The sequence below is a fragment of the Papaver somniferum genome, unplaced genomic scaffold, assembly GCF_003573695.1.
Source record: "Papaver somniferum cultivar HN1 unplaced genomic scaffold, ASM357369v1 unplaced-scaffold_80, whole genome shotgun sequence".
Lineage (NCBI taxonomy): Eukaryota > Viridiplantae > Streptophyta > Magnoliopsida > Ranunculales > Papaveraceae > Papaver > Papaver somniferum.
In genome coordinates, this window is record NW_020650971.1 from 1,064,931 (window position 1) to 1,087,748 (window position 22,818).

At 37.9% G+C, this 22,818-nt stretch overlaps 2 protein-coding genes across 4 annotated transcripts; both read left to right on the forward strand.

Moving 5' to 3' along the window:
• The first annotated feature begins 10,570 nt into the window (after positions 1-10,570).
• LOC113345039 (ribonuclease II, chloroplastic/mitochondrial-like) lies at positions 10,571-16,031 on the forward strand. Of its 3 annotated transcripts, XM_026588901.1 has the most exons (16): positions 10,700-10,983; positions 11,371-11,530; positions 11,636-11,749; positions 11,837-11,914; positions 11,984-12,115; positions 12,209-12,430; positions 12,565-12,747; positions 12,883-12,945; positions 13,071-13,177; positions 13,277-13,426; positions 13,534-13,693; positions 13,846-14,241; positions 14,535-14,759; positions 14,881-15,082; positions 15,292-15,447; positions 15,646-16,031. In XM_026588901.1, exons 1-14 carry the CDS (start codon positions 10,700-10,702, stop codon positions 15,007-15,009), a joined length of 2,403 nt encoding a protein of 800 aa, XP_026444686.1. In that variant the 3' UTR covers positions 15,010-15,082; positions 15,292-15,447; positions 15,646-16,031. The 3 variants fall into 3 exon arrangements, with proteins under 3 accessions (XP_026444687.1, XP_026444686.1, XP_026444688.1); XM_026588902.1 differs by having other exon boundaries at positions 10,571-10,983; positions 15,292-15,717; XM_026588903.1 differs by lacking the exon at positions 10,700-10,983 and having other exon boundaries at positions 11,388-11,530; positions 11,998-12,115; positions 15,292-15,717.
• Positions 16,032-19,136: 3,105 nt separating this feature from the next.
• Positions 19,137-20,896, forward strand: LOC113344982 (expansin-A4). Its single transcript, XM_026588846.1, has 3 exons — positions 19,137-19,393; positions 19,473-19,791; positions 20,160-20,896. Exons 1-3 carry the CDS (start codon positions 19,243-19,245, stop codon positions 20,467-20,469), a joined length of 780 nt encoding a protein of 259 aa, XP_026444631.1. The 5' UTR covers positions 19,137-19,242; the 3' UTR covers positions 20,470-20,896.
• The last annotated feature ends 1,922 nt before the right edge of the window (positions 20,897-22,818 follow it).

Below are 22,818 nucleotides of genomic sequence, written 5' to 3' on the forward strand. Positions count from 1 at the left end.
GTAACACCCTGTGTTTTTAGTATGGCGCATGCTAAAAGATGCGACGTGGCCTAAGATGAAGCTTCATCTAAAGCTTCTGTTGCGTAGTACGCGGTATATTGGCTTAAGGCCAATGTCGCGCCAAAATGGCGCATTATGTTCGGCATTTGGCCAAGGGTCAATATTGCATCATCATGATGCATTAGGCCGGATGGGTAGGTCGCCTTGAGCTTGCAGCGTAATAGTTTCGCATTACGAAAGTTATTGGCCTAGAGACAATATCGCACAATCATTGTGCATCAGGCCAGAGAGGGCTGGCCGAACGAGTGTTGCGCAATAATTGTACGAAATCATTGCGAATGAACACAATCATTGCGAAGTAACGCAATCATTGGGATGAACAGTGAAGCAAGCATGTCAATTTTCTCCCCTAAACATACTTTTAGAAATTCCATTATGACATATATAGGGAGGGGTACTTAGTTGAAGGTGCATATGCGGACTATGTACCAAGTAAGCTTCATAGCTTAGCCGGAAGAGTATAAATGATGCCTAAGGATCATTTATAGCTGCGTAGCCTTGCGAAGAGGACATTTGATGCTTAGGTATCACTATGCCATGTCGCAGACCCGATGATGCATAATCATTGTGCATCTTGATGGAATGTCCTACAGACCAGGGTATTACCATTTTTGTCAGGTTACGGCCTTGCAAACGAGTTTGTTAAGCCTATGTCCCTTCGTGGATGAACTACGGTCTGTGCTTGATCCCTTTAGAGTAGGGAAGGTGATAGACACATTTTTTTGTCTAATTTGTCTCGATTTTATATATTGATAGTTCTCATTTTTGTACTTATTATGGTGTTTTATGTGTGTGTAGGTGTTTTTGGAGAAATAAGCTTTTGCGGCGAAATTGGCTCAAAACGTGGCATTTGAACCTCCATAGAAGACGTACCAGTGACATCCCAGAAATACCCCGGAGGAACCCCGAGAAAAGTGTTGAAAACATCCCAGAAAAATTACTAAACGCACCCAAGGGACAAGTGTTATACGGACTCCAGAAGCGGATAAGGGGCGACCACTGGATAAGGGGTAACCTTTCCCCTTCACGTTCAAAAACTGAAATTGGCGGGGAAAAAATGGCAGCAACGAGAGAAACTTGGTTCGAATTTCTCGGCTGTTTTAGAGAGATTCAATCGCTGGAATTTGTTGGGGTGGACGTGATTAAGCATAACAGGCTTGGTATGGGCGCTGGAGCGGATTGAATTGGGCTAGAAATCGATTTGGAGCAAAACAGAGGTGGAGTTATACACGGGACCCTATTGAGATAATTTTTGGAAGTTCTAAAGAGACTAAATACCTAAAAATCTTTCCAAAGATACATATCTATCTAAGGAAGAGTTTGAGACAATCGGGAAAGCTCAGAAACGCGTAGAGAAGAGTTTGGAAAGTGGAGAAGTCCGAGACTTTCTGCCGAAGTAAAGAGAGAATTAAATCGAGTATTAGGGTTCCTGTTGGCTATAAAAAGGTTGCTTCAAGTCACAGAGAGGGGCAGACAACTCTAAGAGAGGTTTAGAAGAGAACAGAGAGCAAAAATCACGAGTTGCAGGAAAGTTGTTCTGCTGGTGCTGCTGAAGAACACGAAGAACATCAACCCACGCCCAACTGTCGCAGAACACTGTCGTTGTTATACAACACTTCGCTTCTATCGTTGTTGTAGCAGACTTATTCCTTTTGTTTCTTTTGTAACAGTCGATCTGCAACACATATAAACGTTGTGATTGAACTGTTTTACTCCCTTTGAGTCTCTTCACCTTTGAAAACACCTTTTGAGCAATGGAAAAATATTTTGAACCTGTTTTTGATATGAGGAGCTAAACCCCATTGCTGAGGCGATAGAGGAAGCTATTTTTCCAATAAAGAGTGGTATTTTCTATTTATCTTATTAATTACAATTATTTATATGATTATTTGCCTTGTTTGAGAATTGTTTTAATGATTTTTATTCAACAATTGTGATTTCCGTTGATGGTATATGCTTGGACTTAGGTTTTTGATATCCCATGCTTCTGATTTACACTTGTTATTTTAAAAATCTACTTGTTGCAACATCTTAGAATCAAATTAAACGAAAAAATTGAATAAATATAGATATTGGATTTAAATCACTTTGAACTTGGAAAATAGTGGAATCTTAGCCCCAGTGTTCTTTTAATATTGATAACAACATCATCTTTGTTTGAATTTTCTATTTTTGTTTTAGAATTTAAGTCTATATTTTATCCTTCGCAAGTCTGAGAATCGAACCACTTTTATCACTATCTACAATCACATCAGAAGGGTACGTAGGCAGCCCCAATGAGTTGCAGCATTGCCGATCCAACACTTTTTCGCTCATATCATCTAATTGTGACATGATTGCAGCAGATTGGCCTCTCATATCATCTGGCTGGTAGCTCGACGCAAGAAATGATAGCGGCCAAGCTTGATGAGGCTTAGTTGCATTCCATCAAGTGGATGCTCATACTTCCTATCAAGATACGTAGAGTTGGTAAACGAGATAAGGTAGGGAATGACAAGGGATTGGTGTGGCCTATGCCAAATTCCAAGGCTCACGCCTGGACAAGACTCGGCGGTATGACGGTTGCTCAGATAGATATGAAATTCAGTGATGAATTCCCCATGTAGAGGCAAGCCAGTGATGCATGCAATGTGCATTATCCTTGGCCTTATGGCCTTACACCCTTTTGCAGACAAGGGTATGTTTGGAATGGTGTGGAAGCTAAGTTAGCTGCATCATGCTCCACGAGCATGCTTGTAAGAAAAGATGTATGTGCATTTTAGATTTGAGGCCCGGATCGGAGCTTCATCATGGCGCACCGGGGGAGTTGCGGCTTGCGGGGCAACGCGCCAAAGGCGTAATTTCCCGGTCTGTCACAATTGGTATCAGAGCACGTTCCAAGAAAACTCCACGGACTTGTACGGAGTGGACTCATTGGGGAGTATTTTCCTTAATGGAAATTAAAGTTGGACAGTAAGCCAAATTTTGCGCAGAAGGAGTTTGTAACTGCTTAGCCAGTTACCATTGGAATCGAGTTGAGCTTGTTCAAGTACTGTGAGTTTGCCTGGCCTAAGTGGCACCCCACTTACGAGTGGATATCCGGAAGACCGTCTGGGACGGTGGGTATACAATAAGACTGATCATCCCCACACGTTGGCAACTGACCAAGGGTGTGCATTGCTAGGCCCGGCTAGCATCCCACTTACGAGTGGCAACCTGGATGAACGTCAGGGACGGTGGAAACTTGAAACTGTTCCGCACAGTACTGTGCTAAAATATTGTCATTTCGAGATATCCTCTTGGCACTGGCCAATTGCGATTCTTGGTACTGTTGTGGGCACTTTTGGATTCCTGAGCAGGATGTAGAGGCAAGCCAGTAATAAATTCATTGATGAATTCCCTACGTAGAGGAAAGCCAGTGATGCATGCAATGTGCATTGGCCTTGGCCTTATACCCTTTTGCGGAAAAGGGTAAGTTTGGAACGGTGTGGAAGCTAAGTTAGCTACATCATGCTCCACGAGCATGCTTGCAAGGTAAGATGGACGTGCATTTTCCTATCTTTGAGGTCCGGATCGTAGCTTCATCATGGCGCACCGGGGGAGTTACGGCCTGCGGGGCAACGCGCCAAAGGTGTAATTTCCCGGTCCGTCACAAGAACAAAGAAATTTTTGGGGAAAATAATACCTTTAATTAGGAAGGCAAAATAAGACCTCATGAGAAAAATAAGATATATGCTAACTTTTTTTTGCAGGAAAATGAATGTGCTGTGAATAACTTCGTATGAGGACGATATTATGTTCATCAGCCTATCAATATGTGGCAACTAACAGAGGCAAGAATGGGAATACAAACATAAGAAGAATGTTATTGGCCCCATTTGATAGTCTCATGCATGTGCGAGAAAGAATGACATTTTATAGAATGTTAAAACTATGTGCTAATACAAATATAAATCAAAGGGAACATATATTAAAGGATCAAAGGTTAATACTTAAAAGGTGTTCATCCCAAAAGACGTTTTATTCCAAGAGACATGAAGATATACAAGAGGCAGAAAAAGGATTTACAGCAAGTGAAGAATGATTAATTTTTATCTTCATCATTTCGCTCGGTTTCAGAATCACTTACTTCTTCTTCGTATTCTTCATATTATTCTTCACTATCAGAAATATCAGGAACAACTTCATTGGGGGGAACGCCTGCATATGTATACTTAGAGAGAGGAATGTTATTATCAACACAGACTTTCTTAACAACAGCATCACGAGCACGAGTGGCATCCTTTCCATTATTCGAAACAGTGAGAATGTAATTCTTTTTTAACTTCTGATACTTGGAGTTGCGAGCAGATAACTTCATTGAAGACTTTTCGGCTTCCTCAAGACGTTTCTTCCATTCAGCAGCTAATTACATCTTTAATTATTCAATCTTCTCAAGATAGTTCTTATCTTTCTCTAGGAAGTATAAATAAGATGGTTAGAGTTAAAAAAGATATCATCCTCAGGAAATGACAAGTATGAAAGAGAAACAAATGACCTTCATGATTGGAAATAATGTCTTTAACCAGTGCAGAATGTTCAGATTGAAGGCTCGCGTTTACGGCTAAACCCTTCCTAGCATCATTCAGAACTCTAGTAGCGCAACTAAATTCAGCTTCACTTTCTTTGAGAAGTGAGAACGGATTAAATTTTTTTCCTCAACCAGTGCGTTATTTTCTCTCAATGATAAATCACGTTCAACTTGAACTTTAAGGACATATTTTTGGAATTTTTCTAGTGCCTTCGCACCCTTGAGAGCATTCTCATCTTTTTCACTAATAAGCTTGTTCTTCTTTGCTTCCAAAGTCTGAATTATCTCTTTATTCTCATGAAGACGATGTCTGAAGTTATTAAGGGTAGTCAACAGGGGTCTATGATCCATTCTAAGAGCAGTATACTTCACTCTTAATTCCTCCAGATTGAGATTCTCAAGTCCTTTGGTAGGATAATTGTTTAAATAGGAATTAAGATGTTCTAAAAGAATTTCCTCGTCAGGAAAGTTAGATGCCTCATCAGAAAGATTATAGATGTCTGCGAATATAGAAAAGTAAGAAGGGCAAATTATTACATAAAGCAAGGATAATGAGAAAATCAAAAATCTCGTACCAATAAGTTCATCGTTCCTTTCCCGACCTTGGCGAATCAATCCAGAGTTACCTGCGAAAATACAAGGAAAGCATTATGTAATAAAGAGAAAGAACAGAAATAATATTAATGAACGTTACCATAGAACCAAATGCATATTGGAAACTTGGGTTAATTACAGAAGCAACTCCGCGAAAAAATGAATCATCCAAAATGGGAGCATCGCAAACTTTAGAGACCATTCCAAAAGTGCGTTGTAGTCCATCATCATTAATAGCCGACATTGTATCAGAGAAAAGGGTGGATAAATCTTTCATGGAGGAGGAGATCGATGGATCTTCAGAAGCAAGAATATCATCATCGTCGGATTCTGGACTTGAAGAAGGATAAAATTCTTTATGCTTCTTAAAAAGATTCGAAGAAGAAGTTTTAGATGAAGATTTAGATGCAGGTTTCTTGGGTTGATTCTTAGCTTTACCCGTAGTCTTAACACTCGAAGTTTCAAACTGCGCGAATAACCAAGATAAGGAACAGAGGCAACAATATTATTGAAAGTAGAGAAAGAATGTCCCTTACTTCGATATTCTGCGAAGATGACACATCGTGTGAAGTCTTGTCCCTCTTAGTAATATTCTTTGGCTTAACAACCTGGAATTAGAGGAGTAGGAAAATAAGAAATAAAGAAAATAAAGTTATGCGAAATTTAAAATACTTCTGCGAAGATCTCATACCTCTTTCTTATTCTCATCTTCGTACAGAGTCAATTTCCCAGGCTGATAAGCAGAAAATTTCTCAGGTAGGGGAAGATCGCAACCATCAGCAGCTTTGCCAGACACATAAGGACCTTCCAGGATTACATGACAATTAAGACAACATGTATCATCAGATATGCGAGCAGTACTATTGGATTTGTCGTCCCAATCTACATCCCGCATAATCTTTTCATCTTCAGAAATGCCATCTTTTCTTCTTAAGCGAATGGCCCACTTGGTTGATTCGTTCTTCATGATCGCAACGTAGTAGTTTTTGAAGAAATTATCAAGAGTATAATCAGCAGGGCGATAGCTTTATCACGGAATAATTCATTTCACACCTCATAAGAATAAGAAGTTCCTAATCCTGCTGCGCGATGCGAATATTCCAAAGCTATTCTAATAGCATCACCACTCAGCTGAAATATTCCCCGTGCGAATCGACCATCAGCCATAATTTCGTAGAATAAGGGGATTTCTGGATTATACAATGGGATAAGAAGATTATTCAGAAGTTGTCATAATGATATGATAATCTTCTGATTAGTCCATTGTTCGGAATTGATTAACTCAAGATTGAGTTTGGATGAATAATCAGATTCAGAAGGATGGGAAAGCGAATAACCTCTGGTGTTAAGTTCTTTCTTGAGTTTGGTGAATTCTATCTCCATCTTTTTACCAGCAGGAGCCATTATAAGAATGAGAATGACGGGTTTATAAGTAAAAAAGAAAAATCTTGATCAAGATCAAATCAGTTAGGTTATGATCAAATCAGTAAGGTTATAATCAAATCAGCGAAATTGAGATTAAGTTACAAGGAAAAGAGGGGAAAACGTGGAGAATGATAAAGGAGATGGGGAAGAGGTAATGGACTGTAAAAAAAAAAAGATGATGAAGAAAATTGCAGTAACAGGTGAAAAGAAAGAAGAAGTAAATAGAAGAAAGAAGAAGATGAAGGAAGATATATAAGAAAACTTATTCTCGTTTTCCGAGATTTATCTCATTTAATGTGAAGAACGAACAAACAGGAAGAAGCAGTTATAAGGACGTGTCAGATAATGAATGGTCAAGAAGACACGCGTAAATTAGGAAAGCCCAAATTCCGAAAGTGTGTCGGCAAAACAGCTTATGAAAAGATGAACACGTGCGATACTATAGGATGGAGATTTCTCATATTGCTCACCCTATAAAGAGAACGAAATGAGAAGAGGCAAAATGTAGGAGTGAAATATTGAACATTCATTATGTATGCGAAGTAAAGGTCATCTAATATAAGCAAAGATTATCGTACATAGTAAAATTGAGATGACGTATTTGATGATGTCAGCATAATCACGAGTAAAGTGTGAAGATCTGTGCGAAGTGTAAAGTGTGCGAATTTGAGCGAATGTACGTGAGCGATTGTAACACACAGTAATTCCGAAAATAGGGGATCTATTAGCTTTCATCCACTATGTAAAATCCTATATAAAGGGAAGGGCTATCATGTATTGGGAGAGATCTCTTGGAGTGTGTTAGACAAAAAATTAGGAGAGAGAAAGTTTATTTGGAGAGCAAGTTAAGCCTTTGTATTATCTTGTATCCAATTTAAGATCTTAATGAGTAAATGAACGATTTTCATCATGATTTCTTAGTATATTGTTTGGATTCTTGTATGGATGTGGTTGTAAGATTTCCTGCAACTACAACAACCATACCGCCCTGTCTGTTTAACACAATTGTTACTCAAAAAAATGACTATGAATTTTGATGAATGACTTGATAGAAGAAGCAAGAAGAATAACGAAGAAGAAAAAGGAAATCACAACAGTAGACCCTAATAATAATTAAAAAAAAAATATGATAACCATTCTTATTAATTTTATCAATAAGTAAAATCTTTCTCTTATAGTGAAAACAATAAGACTGACGATTTCCTTTTTATCAGAATAGCATTAGATACTCGTAAGATATTGGAATTCAGCCCGTTGCCAATTAGTTTCTCATAAAAAGCTTTTCTTCAATAATTAAAATTCTTTTATAATAATAATTAGATTTCATTAATAGGGGCCATCCATTTCACAGGGGTTACACTTACTACATCAAACATAAATGCATAATTAAAAAAAAAAAATGTCACTCTTTCACTCATACTCTAATAGAATAATACTAGTATTAGCTAATATTGGCCCCTATACGCCATAATTTAGTCTTCGTCTTCCTCACTATGCTCACCGCACTTGAAACAAAAACATCCACAACAATGAGCCTTGCATTTCGTCTCCTTTTTAACGATTTCAGTTTCCACCTGTCTTTTCAACTATCTTGGTTTCCCTGATAGCATTTTCAGCTTCTACCTTGGACTGTTCAACTATCTCAGTCTCCCTGCTCCAAGTTAGCTTAGCATGTCCTTTGATTATTGGACCAGAGCAGGTGATATTGACGATTTCACGACTAGTACTAGTCATATTCAATTGGATGGAAAGAAGAGTAATAAAAGAAACTAAAGTGCACAAGGAAGAGGAAGAAGTAAAGATAAGTGCCAAGCTTGTAACTTGGGATGTTAACTTAGAAAGAGCTTCTCCGGTTAATATATATATATATATATATATATAATAGCTCGAAACACATTTGCAGTGATTCTTCACGAGGTTTGAAAGGCTCTCGATGTTTGTTGAAGTTTAAAATGTTCACACCAAGTATGGTTCCCTAACTTGGTATCCTGTTCACCAGCTCCATGACAATTAGTTACACCAATTTTTGTACTTTAAAAAAAAAATGCACAGCACAGGGCTATGGGTTCCGAGCTTTGACCTTTACCACTTTTGGTGAGCTGGGTAGAGACGACATACTTTATCATTCGGCTTTGTAATTATATGGCTAGCCATGATGCTAATATGCGTGTGGGCTGGGAAGCACGGACACTGACACGGGACACGACACGACACGGACACAGGGATCGGCAAAACTTCAAAATCATCAGGACACGGACACGTCTATATATACATTAATAAAATGGTTTTTATATACTAAGATCATAGTGTTATAGTATATCAAATACATTAATCACGCAAATACATGAAAAAACTCTATTTTATACCGTTAGGTTAGTTCACATATTGAAAAATTAACTATTATACTGAGTTCCTTGACACACTAGGTCACCAAACTACTAAAATGGAGTATAGATTTCTTCACGTGTGTCGTGTCGGTGTCCCACGTGCGTCGTGCGTCGGTCGCGCGTCTGACGCGGACACGGCGCCAATACCGGTGTGTCCGTGCTTCATAGCGTGTGGGTGATTTCCTTTTCCATAAGTTAAGTGTGGTAGTACAAAAAAGAATTGGAACTCAGTTTGTTGATAGGCTCCCGACTAGTTTTTTTGTCTGATGAGAATCCTTTTCAATAAAATTTTCTTCAATTGTAAAAAAATAAAATAAAATGGGTGCCCAAAATCTAAAATGAGTAGATCAGTGCAAGAATACCTCAAACCGTGGGGGCGGCGGAGGCAGAAAATACGATATACAGAGGCTACAAATTTTTTTATAGAAAAGACGACTACATGCCAAAATTTGGTGGACTAAGTTTTAAATAAAGGATAAAATTAAGGTTATTTATGTAGTTTGGAAAAAAATTTAGGGGGCGAAAACCAGAATTCGTCAATCTCTGGCCACTGACGGCGGGATATTTACTTCATGTAATACATAACTTATCAAACAGAACCACTACTAGTGGAAGGAGAGTAGTTCACTTCTTTTTTCCCCGTTCCATTTTCTATGGTCTTCGTGACAACCTTTGCAGCCCAAAATGCACACGTGACCAAAAATTTATTTCACCTGTAACGAGTTGTTTGTTTTAGTCCAATCCAATTGGCTTGTCTGAATCTCTGACCCATCTTACTTATTTATCTAAAACAGACTAAGTAAATATGATTCAAAAATTATTAAAAACTTGTTTGAATATAAGGATGAACCTAACTCCGCCGAATCAGATTCAGATTTCGAGGATGCCAAAAATTTAAAGAGTGTAAACCAGGTGTAAGACCACATCAAAATGTTCATCTCGTTGGTTAATAATCAGCCTCGTGATTTAAAATTTGCATAGGAAGGCCACAATGACTTAAAATCCATCATGTGATCTAAAGATTCATACGGTACTTCAACATCTATAATTAGTTGTTTGTTTTAGTCTAACTCAATTGGCTCGTCTAAATCCAGCTCATGCGGCTCATTGTATCCAAATTGGACTTATCATATATGATTCAAAAATTATTAGATAACTATAAACTCATTTGAATTTAAGCGCGTTCGGATGCGTAAGCAGAAGTTATTTTTTGACAACATCTACGGATCAAAAAGTTAACTTTTTACGGAGGAAAATAGTTCTACTTATGAACTCTGTTTTTGGAAAATTAGAAACACTTTCATTTCTGGTATCCAAACACGCAGAGCGATGAACCCGATGTGGAGTCAGATTCTAGTTCTACTTATGAACTCTGTTTTTGGAAAATTAGAAACACTTTCATTTCTGGTATCCAAACACGCAGAGCGATGAACCCGATGTGGAGTCAGATTCAGACTTCCAGGGTGCCCAAAATCTGAAGAGTGTAAACCAGGTGTAAGACTACCTCAAGATATTTACTTCGAGTAGTAGCTCACAGCTTATCAACACCAAAACGAAACAGAACCGTTACTATTGGAGGGAGGGATAATAGTTCACTTCGTCCCCTTTACATTTTCTAGGGTTTAATCTTCTTCTTCTTCAATGAAATGGCTGTAAATTCCTAGGGTTTATTACCAATTTACAAATGAGTATGGCTGTTCGAGCAATAAATACTTGTTCAACATCTCGTTCTTCTTCATCTTCAACACTTCGATGTCGTTTATATCATTTCTCTCCACACAACCATTACCACCACCAAAACCCTAATAAGAATTTAGGGTTTCGTTTTCGATTTCCTGTATTCCGTTCTAGGGAGTTACTAATTAGTCATGGAGTTTATAAGAGTTGTTCTGTTCATACTCTTATGGATAGTGTTCTGGAAGAACTTGAAGAAATTCGAGCTAGGAAACGAATTCGTGCTGCAACCAAGTAAGTGAAATTCGACCCCCTTTAATTTAATTTGGAAAATTTGATTTTCTGAATTTGACGGCGGTGGTGGGTGGTGGACGGCGGCGGGCGGAGGTGTTGGGGGATTGTGGGTGGTGGAGGTGGTGAATGGTGGATTGTAGTCGGAGTTGTGGGTGGTGCTGATGGGGTGGATGGTGATGGTGGTGGCGGTGGTGGGAGTTTTCAAGTTATAAATTTCTTTTAGTTATAGATTCTATTCTTAGTTCAAACTCTAGTAATTCTAATTGAAAACTATGCAGACTGGGTTTTGCTAGTGGGTGGTGGATGTTGGTGGTGGTGGGGAGTTTTCAAGTTATGGATATGTTTTCTGTGTAATTTTGTATCTAATGAGTAGGTGGAACTATGCAGGGTGGGGATTGCTAGTGGGGAGTTACTTTTAGATAAGATTGGAAAGCAGCGGCCGTTGCAGAAAGGGTTATTACTAGAGTTTCGGAAAGATTCTGAAAGGTTGTTACTAGCAGTTGCTCAGAAACCAGATGGAAAGAAGAATTGGATGGTGACAGACCAGGTTCGTGTAGAAACAACTAATGATGGCTTGCTGAACAGGTTGCAATCTGCTTTGTTTCTTTTTATTGTTTCTGATTGTGCATTACATTTGGAATTGTGTGAATAGAATGGGGTTACGTCTTCTATTAAGCCGCAGCAAGTTACATATATCATCCCTGGGGTTGAAAATTTCAACTACGAGGAGATATCAAGATTCATTCAAAAAGCTGACAGTAATTTGGTAGGTTACATATGCAGTAGATGAAGTTCGTAGTGTAAGAGGTTGTGCATTTGTTGATTGGGTTTTGACATTTTTTGTATGAAGTAGGATCCGACATTGCTTGAGTATGCTTGGATGGAGCTTCTTGAGAAGCAAAAGTCTGTCACAGCTGAAGAAATGGCAGAGGTAAAAATTTGCATAGGATTGTAAGTTTGTCTTGGTGCGCCTTTGATGAATTTTACGCTCAAATCACAGATTATTTATGGTAGTGAGGAGCCTCTGGACAGCTATTCAGCACATGTTTTGCTATCGAAAGATGAAATTTACTTCAGCGTGGTGGAGGTCAAGGGATATCGTTCTGTTTATGGTCCACGTTCTGGTGAACAGGTACCTCATACAATCATCTTGTTATTATCTGTTTTGGTAATTCAACTGAAGGTTTCTAAAATGAGTTACCTTATAATTTTGTGTGGAAAGTAGGTCGAAGAACTTCTACGCAGGAAGGAAGTGAAGGAGGCTGCAGAAAAGGAACTTCAGGAGTTTGCACAGCTACTTAAATCTGCTAAGGCTATGCCCAGCTCTTCTAAACCACACAAAGAGTCATGGACATTAGAAGAGAAAAACCGCCAGAAGATTGAGGCTCTCGAGGCTTGTGCTATTGATGCGTGCAAAAATGATGATCAGAAGAAGATAGCTGGGACGGTAATTTTATGGCTTACGTGTATATATGGCAATGTATTATTTGGTTATGTAAGTTACTTTAAGGTTGTAGGAGGTACTTTTGTTTAGATTTCCATTTTGTTTCTGATTGCCTTGTTCATATGCTGTTTTTGTAGATTCTCAAAGCAATGGGGTTGCCTAAGCTGTCATCATCTGCATTAAAGCTTCTCATTTCTATTGGGTATTTCCCTGTTCACATCGATCTAGATCTCTTGAAACTCAACGTCCGTACAAAGTACTCCGATGATATAATTTCTTCTGCTGAAGACCTTTTATCCAACTCTGCTGATCCTGATGAGGTCCGTCTTTCTCCATTGTGATTAAATTGTATCCCTTTTTGTTTTGTTCCAAACTCGAAATGAATTTTTTTCCCTTTTATTTGTTGATTGTTTCATTGATACCCACCACCTTTTGGTGATTGGCATCTATTTCAGACCGACAGAATAGATCTGACCCACTTGAAGGTTTATGCTATTGATGTTGATGAAGCTGACGAGGTAGAGATTGTTGAATTTCATGGAAAATATATGCTGCTCAGACTATCTCAGTTATCTCCTCCCTGTCATATTCGTTTAGTCTTTGACCTGTCTTTTTAACTTCTATTTTCTCTTGAAAATTGCAGCTTGATGATGCCTTAAGTGCAAGAAGGCTTCAGGATGGTCGCATTCAAGTTTGGATACATGTTGCTGATGCAACTAGATTCATTCAGCCAGGGAGCAAGGTTGACAGGTAATTAACTAAGCAAAAGAGTGATGCTATTTAGCTTCCGATAAACTGAAGTCAATATTTCTACGTTTAGTCAATAACAGCTGCTTTTGAGGTGTGTAGAGAGGCATTGAGAAGAGCCACGTCCATTTTCTTGCCCACTGCCACTATTCCTATGTTTCCTGAGAAACTTGCAATGGAAGGTATGAGCTTGAAGCAGGGAGAGCGTTGCAGTGCAGTCACAGTATCTGTAATACTGCGCCATGACGGCAGGTATGTTTAAACTATGATTGCCGTCTTTTTTATCTTTAAGGAGTTACATATTCCTCAGATATATACTGTTACTATCAGTCTAACACATATCTGTCGGGGTATCATAGTATTGCAGAGTTCAACATAGAGAATAGTGTTATCAAACCTACCTATATGTTGACGTATGAGAGTGCAACTGAGTTGCTTCACTTAAACCTTGAAGAGGAGTCTGAACTTAAGCTGTTGTCTGAGGTTGCATCTCTTCGACTGCAATGGCGTCGCGAGCAGGTTAGGCTTAACTTGTGATATTTTCCTTATCTTATGTAATCAGACTTATTTCAATTACCTTGGACAATTTCTGTAAAGTTGATAACTGAACCTATGAATCTCTCTGTCTTTGTTGAAAGTTACATGAAATTTATTTCCTTTTTCCCCCTCAGGGTGCAATAGACACCTGCTCAATAGAACCACGGATCAAGGTGGTTAATCCAGATGACCCGGAACCTATAATCAATCTCTATGTCGAAAATCAAGCCGACCCTGCTATGCGACTGGTCTCTGAAATCATGATAATGTGTGGGGAGGCTGTAGCTACTTTTGGTTCTTTGAATAACATTCCTTTGCCCTACAGAGGGCAACCTCAATCAAACATCGATACATCAGCATTTGATCATCTTCCGGAAGGACCTGTTAGAAGTGTTGCTTTAATCAAATGCATGCGTGCAGCAGAAATGGAATTCAGGAAGCCTGCACGTCATGGAATCTTGGGCGTTCCTGGTTATGTGCAGTTTACATCTCCCATACGCAGATATATGGATCTTCTTGCTCATTACCAGGTGTGTTTCTCTTATTCAGATTGAAATGATAGGTAATGTGCGAAATGTGATAATAATACCATGTTAAGCTTGTGCCAACAACTGTTTTGTTTAGTGCTTATCGAGGTAAGGTTATGACTTATGATCACATTTTTATCCTTTGACCCGATCATAAGTTTTAATATGTATAACTTACTAATAACTGTACTTTAGAAATACTGTTTCACGGCTTTTCTAATGTTTAAGACATTCACTAACTCCCTTTCTCCCTCTGGCTGTCTATCTATTTTAACCATTCAAGGTTTGCATTGCAGATTAAAGCCTTCCTTAGAGAAGATCCTCTTCCTTTTTCTGCTGGTCAGTTGGAAGGGATGGCATCACTGATTAACATGCATATAAAAGTAGCAAGAAGACTCCAGAACAGCAGTCTAAGGTATTGGTTGGTAGAATATATGAGAAGGCAGCCCAAGCAAAAGAAGTTCCGTGCTTTAATTCTTAAGTTTATTAAAGACCGGATTGCAGGTTTACTTTTGGTTGAGGTAAAGATTTTCTTTCCTTTCGAAAAGGCACATATTATGGTTCTGCCTGCTTCTAATTTCTTCTTGAGAAACCTGCTACTGCTGTATGACTAAAGGTATGAACAATCTTCAAACTGTACAGGTTGGGATGCAAGCTTCTGCAGTTGTGTCAATTGGGAAACAAATAGGAGATGAAATAGAAGTTAGGGTAGAAGAAGCCCATCCACGTGACGATGTCTTCTCCGTTATTGAAGTACCTCAAATGTCTTAGAAAATTGTATCCCTTGTTCTCAACTTCAACATTAGACTGGTGTACGTCTTCCCAAACTGCTCATTCGAAATGGGTAAGAGAAATATCCTCATCTCTATAGATTAGTTCGTGCGTAGTCTGTGCTAGACAAACAGTTTCGTTTTTAAACTCATGCATGACTGCCCACGATGATTTGAACTGACAGATAATGTCTCTTTTTTTCTTTTGGATAAACCCTGCAAAAGAAAGCTCCAAAGTCTGAATATAATCACTAAATTATGTTTTCTTTTTCTTTTTTGTCAGTTGCCGAGGAACCTCAATTATAGTCTACAGTATTGGCAGCACTGAAATGTGATGCTGCAGGTGCAAGTACCTGGACTACACTTTGCTATAATCCCGGAGCGACATGAAAGATCTCTGACTTCTTTTTCCAGGCTGACCCGACATATGTCTACTTATGTAAGATCGCATGCCAATTCAAGCCTTTCTTATGATCTGTCAATTGATTTTCCTTCTTTAAAGTTAGCTGTATAATATGTATCCAGGTAATGTTATCATGTCAGGGACATTACTAGGGTGTTTCCATGTATATCTATTAGGCTCTTACTTTCCAATATGTCAACAAGTAATAATTACAGTTCAAAACCAACTTTTTAGTCCCAGGTACCAGATAACTGTAAAAACTACAGTGGAAACGGTAATAGAGAAAACTCATCAAGTGCTTCTTCACATCTCATTGAGTGGATGCAACATTTCTAAGGCTACTCTGACCAATACATCATCATTAGGGTTTCCGATTCTGAGATGCAAATAAATAAGGTTTGGTACAATGGGTCATGCATGTTTGCACCTTTGCTTTGCTCTCAAGTTTTTATTCAGAATTTAGCAGTTTCTTGTCTTGTTTTTTTTTTTTACTCTTTCTTCGGACTTTAGAGTAAAATGTAAAGCAGTTATGTTGGTTGTTGTGGTTGAAGTTCAACTGTCCTGTTGGACCATTAGTTAGTTATTGCAGAAGGGAGAATGTGCCTTTGGAGAAATGATAATCAAAACACACCTCTAGAACAAGGAATCATAAATTATTAAAGCTTTTGAGTAGTACTAACCATTCCAGATAAAAAGGATGTGGACCTTCTTCTATACCTAAGCGTATAGAGTCTGTGTAGACAGAGATGATGTTGGCTTAATAGGTGCAAAAAGTTGATGACACAATTGTGTTGCGTGCTTAAGAAACTACAACCTCCCTTTTGTTGTAATGGCTAGGGAGGGATTGAGTAAGACTGAAAGTTAGGATTCCAGGGGTCCATATCAAAAAGAGAAAATAAAAAAAAAATAAAAAAAAAAATGGTCCCAAGTTATTGATAAGGATATTTGGCTAAGCAACTTTATCCTAATTTTTGGTTTATAATTTTGTAGTGGTCTTGGTTATTACTTGTTGAAAATGAGCATCACTATGTGTATTTTGGTGCCTATTTTGGCACCTTGACTAGTTGAAAATCTGATTTTCGACGAGAATGATATACCACTATCAGATACTTCTTTTTTCTTTTCTTGATTGGTAAAGAATATGGTGTTGACGGGCTTGGATTCAGGTATTTGTATCATCATCCAACGACTTTACCACTGTCTAAACCGACATGGCGATGGTCACATTTTGAAGCCATTGAAAAAACCACAAAATGTAGTGTAAATCTAGTCAATGAGCTATGGGGAGTATAAAAGAAACCAAGCATGTTTAGGTGTGTTAAACTACTCCATTAGTACTAACTATTAAGTAATGAAACTGTCTTTCTTTGTGTTAGTGAGCATGGGATCACATGAAACATGTAGTAGACAATTAGACATACAATATATAAAGAAATGGTATCAGAATATCGGTGAAAAAAGTAAAGAATGATATGGGCTTCAAATCTTCGATAGTTTCAAGAGATTTCTTTGAATTATCTACTATTTTCCATTTACTAGTACTACAGGGGTTGTACTTGTTACCTTTAGAATTCTTAGTAAAACAAAAACAACACATTGGGTCTCTGTTTTTGTTTAAAATGGATTTAGCAAAAGGTAAAAAGTGCAATAGGCGCATGGCACCGCATTTTCAAAAAAAAAATCTTGATTTTTTCGTTTGAGGTACTATTATTATCTGAACTGTGAATGTCATGGATTAACACTTCGTCCAGACGAACAATTGAATATCCGTATGGGTCCATGTGGGGGGTGTTCATCCACAAAAATTGGCTGGTCAAGATGAACTTAGCTTCACAATGGGGAATTGTCTTGTCCCTTTAAGAAAAAAGATTGTGTCACATGGGGCCATTTACTATATCTCCTTTCACCATGTATGGTTGCTTGCTATTCCCAGGACACATGAAATCCTCCCTCCTTAAATTCTCATCCCTTTGTTGAATGTACAGTACACAGAAACAAGAATTTTCACACACACAACACAAGACCTATGGATCCCAAGTCCTGACTAATAATCTAAATCCTCATGTGGAATTTATTACATCCCCAAGAAACCTCATTGCAAGTCCTTTTAGATTGTGGAGGTCTTAATCCTACAATAAACAAATGTGAAACAAGAGTTCTTAAAGTGAGTTTCAAGGTCCTAAAGCCACAGCCATAATCCTCTAGATAGACGCATGTGAAATGTACTGGTAGGCTAGAAAATTCTCCGGTCTTCGACCATATTATACCTCTGTTTTAGGAAAAATGATACTTTCGTTATCTCAGTTTTACCTGAAAATAGACCAAATTGGAAAGTATAAGTATCACTTTTTCTGAGACGGACGAATAATAAATAAATGTGGGAGAAGTGTTGTTAAAGTGAGATTTGAAGGTCCTGAAACCAGCCACAATCCTCTAGATAGACACATGTGAAATGTATTGGCAGGCTAGATTTTCTTTAAAAGACCCTCCTTTGGTCATTGCATCTTTTGACATTTTTTTCCATGGTTTGAAGTTGAACACAAGGTTAGGTGTTGAATCACAGTTATGTATATAGATAAGATTATTTCTTTGATGCTGCCAAGTTAAAAGTCTCTAATTTCATCACATTTTTAGGTGTAGCTGCTCTCCAAATTGTACATTAGACAATAGTTGTTTTTGATAAATCTTTCAAGACTTTTGTTTAAATATGACTGCTTCTGTAAAGTCAAATTGCTGCAAGAAATTATAATAAGAAAACCAAAGTATGAAACACTTTACAAGGTGTGACTGAAATCTTTTCTTCTGTTAATAAATTTTGGACAGTTTTTTTTTAATAAATCTTCTCTTCTGTTAATAAATTTTGGACAGTTTTTTTTAAAGAAATTGTGTGGTGTCTATGGCATGCCATCATGGGCAAGGGCATAGCCAATGTAGATATTTGTGTACAAAACTCCCTAAAACTGGTTCTATTTTATTTTATTTTCATGTTTTTCCCGTATATTGGAGTATTACACTATTACCCCTGTTACCTTCAATCCTGACTCTGCTTTTAATCATGAGCCATAACTTTACCATGTATTGCATGTTGCTCTATTCACACCTTAGATAATTTTTGGAGAAGAGTTTTTTCGGAGACAAAGAGTGTAAAATTTGTTACCTTCAATCCTGGCTCCACCGTTAATCATGAGCCGTAACTTCACCGTGTGGCCCTATTCAATATTCATCAAGTTACAGCTGCACATTTGAGCATCCAAAGCTTGGACAATTTTTGGAGACAAGAGTGCAAGTTTTACAGCTGCATGTACGGTAGGGAGGATCCAAGGCTTAGGTAAGTGGGAACATAGCACCAAATGAAGAAGCTAAACTTGAGAAAACACTAAAAGCGGACACCCCCTTTCTTCATACTAGTGGTGGGTAGTGGGGATCATGACATGATTTGCGGAGCGAATGAAGCTTAAAAGAGAAATTTCAAAATTTCTAATCTCAAAAATGGAACCACATTATTGTGTGGATTTTTTTGCTTCTAATTGGAATTTCCAAACCTTTTTATTTTGTTTTGCTTTGGTACAACTTGTAACAGTAAAAAGTAGGTTGAGAAAAGCAGTAAAAAGTCACAAATATGGTAAAAAACTTTATGGTTAGGTAAGAGCAATAAATTCCCAACTGATACCCCTTGTGGGCTCAATAAATAGTCTAACACCTTCCTTCCCTTTTCCCCCAAACCATTTCTTCACAACACTTCCTTCTTCACACACTCCTTTCTCTCTGCTCACCAACCACCACCACCACCACCACCACCATTCCGGTTGTTCTTTTCCAGAGAGAGAGGAAATGGATAAAATTTCACTTCTTTGTGTTCTTTCTCTAGTGTCCTTACTTTCTCTCAAGGTTGATGCAAGAATCCCTGGTGTTTATCAAGGTGGCGGCTGGCAATCTGCTCATGCTACTTTCTACGGCGGCAGTGATGCTTCTGGCACCATGGGTATGTACTGAAATCACTCAATCTCATAATCTAAAGCTTCAATTTCTAACTTTTGCATGTTTTTTTGGTTTTTCAACAGGTGGTGCTTGTGGGTATGGAAATCTGTACAGCCAAGGTTATGGAGTAAACACAGCGGCACTAAGTACAGCATTATTCAACAATGGATTAAGTTGTGGTTCATGTTTTGAGCTCAAATGTGCTAACGATCCACAATGGTGTCATTCCGGCAGTCCGTCGATTCTGATCACTGCAACTAATTTCTGTCCGCCGAATTTCGCACAACCTAGTGATAATGGTGGTTGGTGTAACCCTCCTCGCCCTCACTTTGATCTTGCTATGCCTATGTTCTTGAAGATTGCTCAGTACCGTGCCGGGATTGTTCCTGTTGCTTATCGCCGGTAAGTTCACTTTCCGGCAGCTGGTACTAGTTCTGTTTTTTACTGTTGTGTCCGTCGTTGTAGTGTCAGATATTCTTCAACTGTCCAAGCACGTAAAGTTAACCGCCCACTGGCCACTCCTTCCAAATGACATTTATACCCATAGGAGTGTACGGTCAACTTGTTGAGTGAGGTATAAAGCTGAGGTTAAAAATGTCAGAAAAGCAAAAGATTTTCTAGCTGAAAAACCGTTTTTTTGTTTGGTGTAACGGGTTTTCGAAAACATGTTTCCCATGTATTACGGAAAAGGTATATATATTGGATCTCAAGTACCCTTGTAATTTTATCAAAATTGCGAAAATAACCCTGGTGTGTTCTGGTTGATGCAGTGTGCCATGTAGAAAGAAGGGAGGAATAAGGTTCACACTGAATGGATTCAGGTACTTCAACTTGGTTCTAGTATCCAACGTCGCCGGTGCCGGTGATATCGTTCGTGTCAGCGTCAAAGGCTCAAGAACAGGATGGATGACATTGAGTAGAAACTGGGGACAGAACTGGCAGTCAAACTCAGTACTAGTAGGCCAATCACTTTCATTTAGAGTAACAGGTAGTGATCATCGTACATCGACTTCTTGGAACATCGTTCCGGCTAACTGGCAGTTCGGACAGACGTTCACCGGAAAGAATTTCCGGGTTTGAAAAACAACTAATTGGAAATCAAAGCTTTAACTTGGCGCCATTTTGATGGGGGGCCATAGTTCTTGGAATGTTTTTTTTTTGTGGTGTGTGATGACAACAACAAAGTGAAAGTGAAAGTGAAAATCAATAGAGTACTTAAAAGTATAGTAGAGTTTGTGTATTTAGTTAAAGAAAATAGAAGAAATGGTGGTGGCGGAATTTGAATGTAATGGCGGTAAAAGCTTAAGCTGTAGAGGTTGCTGAGAAAAAACCAAAATGCAACCCACAGTTTTTGCTATGGATTATAGTTTAAGGTATAGTATTAGTGATTGATGATGATTATGATTAAGAATTAAGATTAATCAACTAAGTGTGGCTATTTTTCTTGTTTTAGTTTTATTTTTTTTAGATAATATTGATCAATCAATATAAAGAAGCATTTGTATTACTTGTGTGTTTGATGATGAACTTTTGTTTGTGGTTCTAAGAAGGGTAAAATTGGAAATGTAAGGATAAGTAACCAACGCTTGTTTTCATCTGTCGTCTCCCAATCCAACCTCTCTTTAATTTTATGCTTCTTCTCTCTATCTTTCTGCTTCATCTTATCGTATCTTCCTACAATTTCCATCACTTGTTTGAGATTGGCAATACCCACAAAACTAACTTTGCAGGATATATTCCATTGTGTCATTATAAGTGGAAATCTCTTTAAGATTTCTATTAATGTGGCCTGTTGTGATGAAGCCATTCTTGTTTTTATTCTGTTTGGCATATAACTTGTGTTGGTATCCAATGTCCAAACTAACTTTGCAGGTATACACAAATTGCTACAAACACCGAAAAAACAACAACATTCAATTTGGAGTTGATGTTTTTGGCAGTTTAGAGGAGGATGTCAACATAAAGGAGTTTCTTCCACCCCAACTACTCTTGAAGTTTTATCTGTGGGGGATGAGAAAATTTATTCCTGAAAATGTGATATCGGATGGTGCGTGTTGGGCCTTGGCCCTTCGGCTAGTGTAAAATTGAACATGGGAAAATTAGGCGCAGGTCCAAAAAACATAATATTCTCATTGTCAGTCTCATAATTAATTTTAGGTACCGTGACACCCATAATTATTTAGTAGTATAGTATAACAGTATTGATGTATTTTTTATCTAGCAGTATAGTATAACAGCCAACCGTATTACTTCAAAAATACTTTTTACGTACACGAAAACCTTGTGTAAATTAACTCGACAAAGTTGATACCTGTCCTATTTATCTGAAGCATATCGCTAAGGACAAAATTTGGTCATTTAGAAGTAAACTAAAAAATTCTTTATTTTCGTTGTGGCTCATTTACTCCAGGTTAAATAATGTTAATTTGGTAATCTTATAAATGTTTAATCCTGTTAGCCGAGAAATCAGTTAATGTTAATTTATCATTAAAACATAAAATAAACTTGTCTTTTTTAATAAGAATGTCAACCAAGAACCTGTGGATGTTCATGCCTTCGTAGGTTGATTTTAGATTGATTTTCTTCGTTCACGAAAAGCATCTGAAATCGCTAAGTATTACTTACGAAATAGAACGTTTGTTAAAGCATCTGGATGTGCGTAAGACCAATTGTGTTATACTTTCATAAAGAAAAAATGCATCGTACTCTTAGGAAATCAGCACATTATAAAGTAAGAAAATCAACGCACTACCTAAGATAGTTTAGCATGTGCATTCTTGAACCTCGTGCATTAACTTTGTTAGTTAACCTCCGAGCACGTTTATACAATACCCCATATTCCTTCGTGTGTATGAACGTTTTTTCCCGTTTAAGTCATGGGCTATTGAATCGTTCGAGGTTAAATTAAATGAATTACTCGTTACAGAGTGCAAGCATCAAATCATGAGAGATCACTTTCTCACTATCAGGAGTTTGTGGATGATGGTCGTCCACCTTTTCTAATTTTACGGAACTCTTGAATATCCATTTTGATATATTTGAATAAAAACGTTAAATCTCTGCAATTTTCACTTCCCCGTGTGTTTATAATAAAACTCTTTGGTTCTCCTCCAAAATATAGAAAAAATTTCAACTCAACGTTCACGAAAGACGGTAATGAAGGATTTGACGAGCTACGTGTCTTTTACCGATTCCCATGCAATTTTCCAAGAAGTGGCTAAAAATTGCAACTCTGGGATAAAATATGCTAGCTTGGGAAAGAGGTTTTCCTTATGTAGACGAAGAAGACTCAGCGTCAGTTATTTTAAAGTGAATTCCAACATTTTGCTTATAACAGTGTCTGAAAAAATTGATTTCATCCTTACAAAATCACATAAAATTTGTCTTGCTACAATCGGTGGATAAGAATATTCACATCAGCTAATTTCA

Excerpts from the sequence above, each read along its gene's own strand:
- LOC113345039 (XM_026588902.1), top strand. The coding sequence starts at position 10,700 with ATGAGTATGGCTGTTCGAGCAATAAATACTTGTTCAACATCTCGTTCT. Across the intron at positions 10,984-11,370 it reads CGAATTCGTGCTGCAACCAA|GGTGGGGATTGCTAGTGGGG; the intron begins GTAAGTGAAATT and ends GGAACTATGCAG. Across the intron at positions 13,694-13,845 it reads TGCAATGGCGTCGCGAGCAG|GGTGCAATAGACACCTGCTC; the intron begins GTTAGGCTTAAC and ends TTTCCCCCTCAG.
- LOC113344982 (XM_026588846.1), top strand. The coding sequence starts at position 19,243 with ATGGATAAAATTTCACTTCTTTGTGTTCTTTCTCTAGTGTCCTTACTT. Across the intron at positions 19,394-19,472 it reads TGATGCTTCTGGCACCATGG|GTGGTGCTTGTGGGTATGGA; the intron begins GTATGTACTGAA and ends GTTTTTCAACAG. Across the intron at positions 19,792-20,159 it reads GTTCCTGTTGCTTATCGCCG|TGTGCCATGTAGAAAGAAGG; the intron begins GTAAGTTCACTT and ends TGGTTGATGCAG.